General features: G+C 32.9%; 1 protein-coding gene across 8 annotated transcripts in view; it reads left to right on the top strand.

Moving 5' to 3' along the window:
* LOC106460807 (BAH and coiled-coil domain-containing protein 1-like) overlaps positions 1-12,474 on the top strand; it is a 126,068-nt gene that overhangs the window by 89,715 nt on the left and 23,879 nt on the right. For 7 of the 8 annotated variants that reach the window (XR_002610844.1, XM_022387604.1, XM_022387600.1 and 4 more), the window contains 5 exons: positions 152-491; positions 1,710-1,872; positions 3,938-4,012; positions 7,072-7,242; positions 8,466-8,570. Coding sequence is in view for 7 of the 8 variants with exons in the window: in XM_022387604.1 (XP_022243312.1) it covers positions 152-491; positions 1,710-1,872; positions 3,938-4,012; positions 7,072-7,242; positions 8,466-8,570 (854 nt within the window). In the remaining variant the exon portion in view is untranslated. The remainder of the gene's footprint in view (positions 1-151; positions 492-1,709; positions 1,873-3,937; positions 4,013-7,071; positions 7,243-8,465; positions 8,571-12,474) is intronic. The other variant, XM_022387603.1, reaches the window with a different exon arrangement.

Raw genomic sequence — 12,474 nt, 5'->3', positions numbered from 1 at the left:
ATTTTTTCAACTTTTTTTCTACATAAGGAAATTAAAAAAAATTAAAGTAATTAAACTTTTCAATTTATCTTATTAGAACCGGTAATATATTCATATACTTTAAGTATTTTTAATGTTTTTAGTTGTAATTGAAATACTAAATGTTTTTCAGAGAACCAGACAATACTCCTGTGAAAAGACGACCAGGACGCCCAAGAAAAAAGCGTTTCATGACATTAAAATCAAAAACTTTGGATATTTCTCCAACATTGTTTGGAGACCTTTTATCAGAATCAGTTCCAGAAACCTCTGCCCCAGTCCTGGATCCTTCCCAACATTCATCTTCTTCTGAACTCACATTTTTTGAAACTCTTGCTCCAGAAACTTCTGATGTATTATCAGGGTCACCTAAAAAGAAGAAAAAGAAATGTTCTCCAACAGAAAACAAAATTTGCCAGATTTTGAAGAAACCTAAAGAAAACAGGTTCTGTGCAAAATTTAGTGTCACAAAGGTATTGTTGTTTTTTTAAATAATTTTATGACTCCTTTCATTGGAATGATGAATTGGTGCTATGTCAAACAAAACTGAACTTGTATGTTGAAAACAGTGTATTTAATTACCTTCTTACATCATATTATTGAATATTATTAGGAGTTTAGACTAGTTCAGATAATTAGTCAAGTACATTTATGAAATTGTTTTATTTTTCAACTGTCACAAGTAATCAACATTACAATGCATAGATTTTATTGGTTATACATGCAGTTAGTAACAAATATTGGAAAAAGTACGAGGTGAAACAGAGCAGTCGGTAGATATGTGTTAAAATATAAATGTTACGCAGGATGGCTGACAAAAGCTAGAAAACTACACAAAGATTCAGAAAATTGAATGTTTAGAGAATATTTTACATTGTCAACTAACAGTACAGCTAATCCTATCCATACTGATTGAAACTTTAAAAAAGTTAATTTTTTCCATTGTAACATCTACCAAGAATAAATACTCTTAACACATACTGCTAATGAAAAAAATAATTTAGTATTGTCAGTGTATTAATGAAAACAAAAAAATTATGATGTAGAAATGAAGTTCTAAGCTAATGATAATTTAAGTGTAATGATTCTAGACCTTTTTCTTTTTTTCTACACAAAATTCAACACTTCCATTGCATCATCAGATCTTTCTATGCTTAAAAATAACATATCCTTGTTAACCTTTTATTTCATGCAGTTGGGAAAAAATATTTTAGAGCAATTTACTAATAATCACATGAGCTGCTATTTTGTGTAAATGAGGAATATTAGCAATATTCCATATACCTTCTTAATAATGTTTAAGATGCTTTGAAAGTGTTCTAACCAGATGAAAATTTATGCTGTGATCAGAATTCATTTGAAATCTATTATAACTGATGGTTAATTGCTTCAGTTATGATGTAAGCAAAGTAAGTCAGAGAAAATTTTGTTTTGTTTCAAGGGAGTAGCAAAAAAGCCTCAAAAAGTAATATTGAAGAATTACAAAACGACAATAAGGATGAAGTTGTAAGACGTTTTTATGATGTACAAAGTGTCATTAGACTGTCAATATATTTGTTAAATTTGAGTTTAAAGTAAGTTAATATTAAAAGCCAACTAATATTGTCATGTTAAGGGATTTATGTGTAACACTAAATACATGAGCCTTTTTATTTAACAAGTTTACTCAAATAATATCTTTCCAAACAAAGAAGTCAAATACCAAAGGAAAGAAATCATCTTTAAAACCAGAATTTACAAATAAAACTGGAGAATTAAATGGTTATCAAACAGAAAAGCTGCAGACTCTCCCTGTTCCTGTGCAAGAAGACATACCAATAGACAACTGCAACACTCTCATGATAGATGACAAAGGTATTTACATAGAATTGTTGAATGATTTATTGTGCATGTTTTGTAAACTGTATTCTTCTTTAAATAAACATTTGCATTAATATCACTACTTATAATTATATGTTATAGTACTGGCTGATTGGTTTTGTTATTGTAGTTATTTGACATAGAGCCAGGAGTTTTCTGAAATGTCAGTGCTTAGCCTAATGAAAATTGTAATAATTAGTTGAAAAAAGAATTAACATAAATTTATATGCTAGGAATGTCATCGGAATTAATTGAAATTTAGTTGAAAATGTTAGTAAATTAGAATAAAGATTCCGTAAATAATGCAAAGTATAACTACTTTAAGTTAGGCTACTGTTAACATTCATATACTAATTAAGTTTAGAGAACAAGTATTAATTGTATGTATGGCCATAGACAATATAACAGTGATTTCTTTGAACACATGGATGGTCTTGTCATAGGATAAACAGTCTCTCCACTTTTAGTAGACAAAGATTCATCTTTTTTACTGACAAAAACCCAGTTTTTACAGGTGCTTCACTGATGACAATTTTTTTGTCTGGCCCCACAGTCGTGAAATTTTACTAGCCTTCTTACAATATCTTAACTCCATAGCAAACAGGATCCACTTCATCGTGGAAGTAGAGAAAAACACCAGCCTGCCATTTCTTAATAAATTCATCAGTAGACAGAATGAGACTCACCACAACTATATATAGGAAATCTACTCATTTTGACAGATACTATCATCCTCTTTCATTTTAATATAATGCTATTAAGTGCTTGAATAACATAGCAGAAATATGTGCAATGAAAATTCTATCATAACTGAACGGTGACACATCATACAGTATTTTAAACAGAGTATCCTTGTAGTTTCACCACCAATAGCTTGAAAATACAAAGTGATACCACAGACAAAATAACAAGACCAACACTATTCTCCCATATGTGCGAAACCTAAGTGAGAAGTTCAAATGTGTAGCCAAACAGTTAACATTGGTGTCTGCTGGAAACCTTAAAAAACACTCAGGTCTATCCTTGTTAAAATTAAACAAAGAACAACCGACAACAAACACAAAAACACCATTTATGAAATACCATGTTCCTTTAAACAGACCTACATCGGCAAAACTGGAAGACACTTTGAAACAGAACCTGCCATATTAACTGGACATAAAACAGACTGGGACAGTTACAGACAAATTGACTCAGGTAAATTCCACAAAACAAAAAAAATCAAAGAATCTTTATACATCAGTATGATGAAACCATCAATAAAGAGAGACTTTGGTCTGGAAATTAGAAGTTTGCAGCTACCATTGGTCAAATCATCACTCATTCCACCAAGTATGTTACAAAAACTACCAACAAATTATGTCACATTCACCTTAGTCTTCCAGTATAGTATATAAACCCTTACAAACATCGGTGCAAGCTGACATGAAGACAAAATATGAAATGCCATCCTTTCTATCTGTACTGTTTTTGAAGAATAGTTCTCCAAGACTCTCTAGGAGTGTTACACTGAACTAGGTAGTTGTGCCCAGTTAACCTTTGTTTCTTCATTGGTCAAATAAGTTTTTAATTCCATGTTGCTTATTAAGTTCATAAATAGGATCTTAACTTGAAATAAATTATTTGTAAAGCCAGTACATAATAGTAAGTATTATGAGACAGCTTTTAGTATTTCAGTCTCAACTTTTTTAATGTTTTTATATTTTTTACTGGCTTATTTAGAAGAATCTGCCTATTTTTGTTTAACCTTTTGCACAAAAAAGGATTTTTGTGTTTAGAATCTGTAAGAAGTAATAAGTGATCACTATTTCTTTTTTGAAATGTTTATTGTTTATATGATTAAGTACAATGATGTTGTTTGATGCCTATAATTTTGTACTGGTGTGACAAGATGATTAGATTTCAAGAAAAATAGTGTATTTTATAAAAGAATTGTTGATACAATTCATATCAATGTAAACTAAAATGCAAAATGAATCTATAACATTATGATTTTTTTATGTTGCTTACTGATTGTGTATAACTATTAAACAACATATCTTATATTTTCCTTTTTCAGATATTTCAGCAGCTGATGACAATACCAAAAAATATCTTAAGCCTAAGAATGAAACTAAAATCAGCAGTGAAGCAGGTAGAACAGATGTATTTCATAAATTCTGTTCAGTTATATGCTTAAACAGGTCATAACTCAGCAGTGTTGTTCTGTTTATTTATTCATTTATTAGATTATTGAGTCTATGTTCTATAGCTGTTTAAGGAAATTATAATTTTCTGTGCTTTTGCTTCACAACCTATTTCTCTACACTGTGGGATTTTTGGAAAAGACATAGCTGAAATAGTGTTTATCATAACAATAATGAATAGTTATAAAATAAAACTACAATACATATAACATCATGCATTTAAAGAGTCCTAGTTTGTTTGTTTATATTTTAGCACAAAGCTGCATAATGGACTATTTGTGCTTTGTCTGATATGGGTGTTAAAACCTGGTTTTCAGTGATATAAGTTCGCAGACTTACAGCTGAGGCCTAGATTTATATTTTCCTATAATTAACTCTAGAATTATCAGTGGAATCCATATAGGACCCTATTGGCTTTTTAACCACATATTTCTTAACTCTTTCAGCATGGGCTTGGTCCCTGAGACTGACCTCGTAACCATTTTGTGCTTGTTATAGTTTTCATGCTATAACTTTTAAATTAGTAAGCATATGTAAACAAAATTTGGCAGATTATCAGTAAATATGACAATGCCTTCATCTGCAAAATATCAAATTTTTTTATTAAGTCTTAAGGTTTGTTAAGCAATGTTTTTCTCGTGTCCTTTTTTTTTTTTCACTATGTTGCCTATCCAACATGCAAAGTAATTTTCATTTTAAGATTAAAAATACTTTTATGCATCAGAAAAATTTCAAATTTCACATGCAAAAACCCTATAATGTCCAGATAGTTATGAAACATTTCTTAAGAAAAAAACTTTATATTTTATCTGTTATTTGCACTAACAAATCTCTGTACAGGTTCAATAGATTTGACTGATCTAGTAACCATCATAAAAAATTGGGAAATAAATATAAATTATGCCTCTTTCGTTCTAGAATGACAACAAATTGAAAACATAAATGTTTAGACTAAATAGCTTAAATCTCATAACATTATACATTTATATATATTTATTATTTTTATTATATTGACCCTTCAGCCATGCCTAGCAAACAATACAGAAGTTACAATGATATGGCACACATGCCCTCATGTTACCGTATCCAATAATGTAAAAATGACCTTTAGTCTTTACAAAGTGATCTATTTTGGCTGTGTTTTAGTAGACTAGTATTTTGTGAAATACAGTCACGTTTCCATTATTATACATTATATATGTATATAGATTATTACTATTTAGAAATAAGTTTCTAAACTTATTTTTCTTAAAACATAGAACAGTAAATAAAGAAGTAAAACAAACAATTATCTCTTCTATTTATTACTTTTGTGCTAAGTTGCTGCTTGATGTAGGTTGCTAAGCCTTTTAAAATTTTGCACTTGGAAGATAGGAAATGAAAGAATTTTTTAGGTTTTGTATATACAGTTGACTAACAAAAAAATCATAAATTACTATATTGATACTATAGAATTCCACTATAATGTATTAAGCTTAGTAACTAAACTGTGTTTGGGTCTAAAAAAATATGAAATTTTGAGCAGACTAAAGACACAGCCTACCTACTTTAAATATTGGTCCAAAACAACAAGATGACTGCTAACACATGAAAATGGCTGAGAAAGCCACTCGGGGGATATTCTGAGTTTTGATTGGTTATTCACATGTCATATATTGAAGTAAGTGTATATAAGGGACTATTTCCAAAAATGGAAAGAGGTGGGCTGTATTTGCTTCAGTACATGAATGATATCTCGGCAAATAGAAAAGATAAGAAGTTGTTATTTTATATTCTAGCTTGTCAATATCAGTAATTTGAGTTCCTAATTCATATGAAACTATGTACTTAATATTTTGACATCACAAACATCTAATTTGAACCAGTGCTTCATTCAACATACCACGTGACACACAAAAATTGATGTTTAACTGTGTTTTTTTAATATTTACTTTTAAATCATGAAATTAAATAATGTATAGTACTAAAATTTGAATTATAATCTACAGTTTGATACCAAACTTATTGACATAAATTCAGGAAATAGTAAATAATAAAATTTTGAATGCAAATCAACAAATGCAATGACATGGTCTTTGACCCATGAACCATCTGGAGAGGGTTAAACTATTTATTCATTGTTTGTGTGTCCATGCTTGTAGGTTACAGGGTCCTTAATGACCTGCAAGTTACACAAAGAAATGTAAACAAAAGTACCAGTGTTCTCTATGTATTTTACAAAAGAAATGAGTGATTTAACCCAATTTGTTTGGTCATCTCTTTACCTTGAGTGTTTTGATAGACAAAAACATAAAGTTATTTTGTATGAGCAGTACTTGTAATCTCCAGCAGCAGGTAATGGTATAAAAAAGTTGGTCATTTGAGGGTTAAATCCAGCATACCTCAGGAACAGATAACATAGTTATGCATTAACACTATTTTTGTGTCGTTTGCCAAAACTAACCATTAGCAGTGCTGTTTTTGTAACTGGTCACTATTCTTGGCACTTGCTTTTTTTGTTTTACTACTTCAATCATGTTCCACTTCTTTATCAATTAATTGATGACCTTGTAAGTATCATGAGAATTATTAATTGTAAAACAAACTTGTATCTTCATGAACATATAGTTTTGCCTAATATTTCAGCTGCTATCCTTTTCCAGGTGATTCATGATGTAGCTTTGAATTGAAAAAAAAACAAAAACATTGCTCTGTTTTATCAATTTAATTAGCATTCATGTTGTATAATTTCATATTTTTCTGTTTTATTCTTAATTGAAAATACTTTTTAAAAAGAATGTTTCATTCCATACAGGTTATTAGTTGAGGAAGTAGAAAGAGCAAAAACAAATTAATCATTGTTATCTAACACCGCACAAAGGACTGTGGGTTTGATAGATTTTAGTTTCTTGTAAAGAGTATTATTGTTTTCCCCAATCAGTAAGACAAGATTCTGAATAAAAGATGTTAAAAGATTTTTTCCACAATACAAATCTAATGAACAATATTACTCTTATCCCTTTACCAGTTAAAGAGGATTATAATGAGCAAGAAATGGAGTCATCTGTTAACAAACAAGGATTGTCCAAAAGTCATTCATCTGAAATAAATAATGAGGATAAAGACTCAACTGAAAATAAAAATAATGTTTTACCCACATTAATACCAAGTGATATCAAGATAACAGAGGATGTAAATGGTATGACCTATCATTTTAACTAAAAACAGCACAGTCATAATGCATATATGGTTAATGTTCTTCTATGTTTAAAATTATTTAGCTATTTAAATTTTAAAAAAGTAACAAATCAGGATGCAGTGTAGTACTTATACGAAATTTTGAGAAAAAAAAAGTGTGTAAAAGAAAAAAAATGTAGTTATTAGTAAATAATTCATATCGATAAAAAAGTAATACAAATTATTATTTAAAAAGTTGTCCATTATGTGAAAAAGAAAAGTCATTGATGTTAATGTATTAGTGTTCTTCTGAATTACTGGTTGATAGTTGAAAGGTAAACATGCTTAATTATCTGTATGCACAATCATTAAAAGTTTTTTAATTCCAGTTTTTTATTTTGTTACGAGAGAAATATTGGTGAGGTAACTGGTTTGTGTCAGTGTTCAAAGAAGTATGCATTGTAGTTACCAGCAGAAACACTGCCCTATATGTTAGTAATCATAGTACTCATGCTTCATTGAAAAAAATTTACAAAAAGTGTACATTTTCTAAAAAAGGATTTTTTTTCTGGGAAGTACTGTAGGGGAAAAGTGGTTGAATTGTGCTCTTTTAGTTGTACACAACTCATTGCATCAAAATGATTCAACATTCAGAGCTCAGAATTTTCCTAAATTTTACTGATATAAACTGTAATGTTTTTATATATTAAAACTGGTACTGTTTATTGAAAAAATAAAAGTTTTTTTTTGTATAGTTTCACAGTATTACATTTAAAAATTACATCAATAAAGATACAATCAAACCCTCGTGTACAGTCCTAGTGAAAGTTGTTTTCTTGTTGTGAGAAGAGTACTTTTATTTAAAATTGTGCACATACCACAGTTATTTTTCTAAGTATCTGAATCTTGAATACCCAAAGTGTAAATATTTTTATGGATTTTTGTTTGTGGTGCCATTCAATAGATAGTGCAGAAGTTTTGGTTTCATACATAGATACTGGCATGTACACTACGTCCATTACAGTAAGAAGATAAAAGCTTTAGAAAAGATAAATGATACTGCTAGATTAATCATTTAATATCGTGGCAGATTTTACATGAGAAAAATTAGTAAGTATTGCTATGGTTGTGCATTTAGATCAAAAATAAAACATTGCAGGTTAAGCAAAATAGTTACAGTATATCATTTGCACAGAAATGTGTGTGGTACTAGTAGATATGTTATCTGTTTAAATTTTTCCACAGATATTATGAATGAAGCCAAAGAGTCTTCTGAATTGGCAGTTTTAACACACATAAATGTATCTTCTACCACACCTGACAGAGTTATGAAAAGGAAATTTGAGCAAGGTTGGTGAAACGAAAATACTAATTTTTTTATTAAAAAAACACATTAAAGTAACTTTTGGTTTTAATGTTTTTGAAACAGTGTGCTGCTGCTGCTACGTAAGACATTTTATAAATTGGTTATTGCATAGTTACTACTAGCCTCCTGAATTTATATGTGACCTAATATGTTTTGAATGTTGGGTACAATTAAAAGATTACTGAAATGGTACTACCTCTGCTCATTCAAAGCTATCTTGATCCTGGTCTGCCCTATAAGCATTGCTAAAAAAAATTTTACTACAGTGCTCCAGTCTTTATACCCCCATCAGTTTTGCACCATTTTAGAACTTGTGCTGATCATGTGACTACTCTCCACCAATCATACTGCACCATCTATACTGGTGCAGCTAGCTCCCTCTACTATTATAGAACAATCCTCACTTTCTCGATTGGCATTTTAATGTGTAGATGTGTGTTTGTACTCACTCTCCACGTGACAACAAAATTTTGATTGTGATTGATCACAAACTTATATCAACTTATTTCTTGTGTTTGATTTCCATTGTTTCTACTTGTTTGTTTTAGAAGTATTTCTGGTTTCCAAATTCTAATTTGTTCATATGTATTTGCGATTGAATATGGAGGATGCGAAAATTCCCACAACAGTTGACAATGGTTCTGACGTGGGACCCCCTGGTTTCAGGGTTGATGATGTCTGCTGGGGAAGTATGGGCTTTAGTTTGCAGGGAGGTCGTGTCTTGTGATTGGTCAACAATTTTTTCCCTTCATGTTACAATTTTTTGTGAGGAAGGATATAGCTACAGAGTGAAAATTTCTTTCTACAGCACCTTCCACCTGTTACCAGGCCTCCATGTAAACTCCTGAGTTAGACATTGTTCTTTTTTCTCAGGAGATCTCTGGTAAGTTTTTCAGCATGTATTCCTCACTCCCAATAGGTATACCCATGTTTAGCGAGTTTATGTTAGCTTTTGTGGATTGACCTAATTTCCTTATGAGATAATTTAGGTCTTACATGTTTTCTCTGCTCAGTATTTGGTAAATTAGATTTTTATAATTCTTTTACCACCTAAGTTTGCATTTAGAGTTTGATTATTACTTTGTTTTTGTTTGATTTTCGGTATATGTCCGGGTTTTGCACGATAGTTATTGTTTGGGTAATTCTAACTTTGGACAATTTTGTGGGTGTGTTGGTTCGTTATGTGTACTTTTTTCATTGTTTATGTTAATTAGTTTGTAAGTTGCTTTTTCTTTACTACTAGTCACATCTAACTAGGGATTAGATTTCAGTCAAATTATGTTACAGTTTACTGGGTGCCTTTTCATTCTCATGTTCTTCAGGGTAGATTTTACATTCGTTCCCTTTGTCTTATCTGTTCTTTGAATGGACTTATAAGTTCAATATTTACATATCATTTATCTTCTACTTCCTTTAGTGGTTTTGTACTTGAGGTATTGATTACTGCTTTATATTTTAGGTCGAATTTTGTAGTTTTGCAGGTTCATTATTTTTATGTACTTTGTAGACTAGAGATTTCTAGGTTTTGTTAGTTTGTTAGTAATGAGTCATTTCTCTAGGTATGTTTAGTTTATGTGTATTTTTGGCTACACTTCACAACAGTTTCATGGCTTCTGTCTGAAGGTTTCTGCCCTTCTTTGGCTCCGTGTGTTTTGTGGAGTGGTATGCTCTCTTGCCTGTTATTTTCACTCGTAGAGTCATCGGATTCTACTTTTTTATGGACGACTGGCTTCTGCTTGCTTCTCCCCATGTTCAGTCAATCAGTCATGCCTGCTCACTTCTTTGGGAAGCTAATCGGGTGGGATTTTCTGTTCCAGTTGGAGAAGTCCATTCTTAACCCCACTCAATATCTTATTCCACTGGACGTTTTTCAATTCCCATCTTAATTTGGCCCAGCCTTCTCCACTTTGGCTTGGGGATATGGATTTGGCAGTCTCAATGGCCCTACCTTCTCCCTTTCTCACTGTGTGAGGGGTTCTCTCTCTTTTGGGGATGTGGGCTTCCTTGGAAACTCTCATTCCCTTGGGTCGAGCTCACATGCATTCTCTTCAGTGGAAGCTTCTCTCAAGATCCGTTGGACCATCCCATTACTGATCCCCCTGGGATAAGGGACAACCTGTCTTGGTGGCTTGACAGTGAACTGATCAAGGTGGGGGTTCCCATTCTTCCACTGTGTCTGGAGTCTCATCTGTTTACTGATGCTTTCTTGGTGGGTTGTGGGCTTTCCTCGATTCCCAAGAGGTTTCTGAATGATGGTCCATCAAGGATGCTCATCTCCATTTTCAACATCCTGGAACTTTTGGAAGTTTGTCGGGCTCAGTATCATTTCCTCCTGCTACTAAGGGGACTGGTGATTATGGTTCATTCTGACTATTCCACTGTCATCAGCTGTATCACCAAGCAAAAAGAAACCAAATCCAGATCTCTTTATTTTTAGACTTTGGATCTTCTTTACTGGGTCCATGACCATTCCATGGCGATCTTGGCATGTCACGTTTCTGGCATTACGAATCTGGAGGCTGATCGCTTGTCTTAACAAAACCAGGTTCTCCCCACAGTGTGGTCCCTTCATCCATGGGTATTTTGGTGGGTGAGTTTGCTACTCACTGGAATGCCAAAATTCCTTCCATTTAATCTCTGGTTCCACACCCTTCAACTCTGGGAGTAGATGCATTCAGTCAGGATTAGAGGAATCTTCACCTATGTGCCAACCCTCCGATCAGACTTTTCTCTAAAGTCTTTTCCCTTATCCAGACCACTCCTTGTCATATCCTGCTCGTTGCTTCAGACGTGGTTCCTTCTGCTCTGGCCCATACTGGAGTGGCATCCCCTGCCCTTACCTCTGTCCCAGTCCCTCCTCTGACACCCACAATTGGACATAGTTCATTCTGACATCAGCAAACTTCATCTTCATGTGTGGCTTTTGTCTGTTTCCTTGCCTCAGTTTGGGGACTCACCCCTCATATAGCATCTTTCCTTTCCCATTCCATTCAACCTTCCTCCTTGTCTGTGTATTAGAGCCGGTGGTCTATCTTCAGACCTTGGTACATTCGCCATGGCTTCTGCCCCTCCCATCCTTCATTACCTCATCTTTCTCAGTTTTTCACATGGTTGTTTGATCAGGGTTAGTCTGTGTCAACTGTTTCTAGTTATAGGTCTGTCCTGACAAACATGTCCAATTGTCCCATTTCCAGAAAGCTTTCTCCTCCCTTGTTATTTACCTCCTTTTCTGTTCCTTTTATGTTGTCTGTTTTCCAAATCCCTTTGTTTTGTCATATTGGATATTAATTTTGTCCTTCATATCCTGTCAAGTTCTCCATTTGAACCCATTGCTGCATGTTCTTTGTACCATCTTTCCCTTAAGTTCTCTTCCTCCTCCTTGCTTGCAGTTGTCATCATTCTGACATTCAGCATCCTTTACAATTCCTCTTATGTTATCTTTTATCCTTATTGGGCCTTCCTTCTCTAGACATCTGCTGCCTTGGCAGGTGGTTTGGCCTTCTCTTTTATTTCCTTACTTTCCATTTCCCACCATTTGGTTCCGTATAGACTTTTTGTCTGATTTATTCCCTGAGATGTTATGTGGCTTGTACTGCCTCATTTCATGTTATCATTCTTGTCTATTCCTTCTATGACCCATGATATGTCCCCTATTGTACTCACTGGTTAGGTTTGTCACCTCATACAACTGGTATATTCTAACTTATCCATGGAAGGTTGCTATCTGCACAGAATTTCTTTGCACCCAATTCGTCATCTATCTATGTCTTTAGCTGCTCGCGTTTGACCGGTATGGCCAGGTGGTTAGAGCGCTCGACTTGCATCGTGCAGGTTGCGGGTTCAAATCCCCGTCACACCAAACATGCTTGCCCTTTCAGTCGTAGTGGC

Source organism: Limulus polyphemus, unplaced genomic scaffold (genome assembly GCF_000517525.1).
Source record: "Limulus polyphemus unplaced genomic scaffold, Limulus_polyphemus-2.1.2 Scaffold839, whole genome shotgun sequence".
Lineage (NCBI taxonomy): Eukaryota > Metazoa > Arthropoda > Merostomata > Xiphosura > Limulidae > Limulus > Limulus polyphemus.
This window is presented reverse-complemented; position numbering and strand designations above follow the sequence as displayed.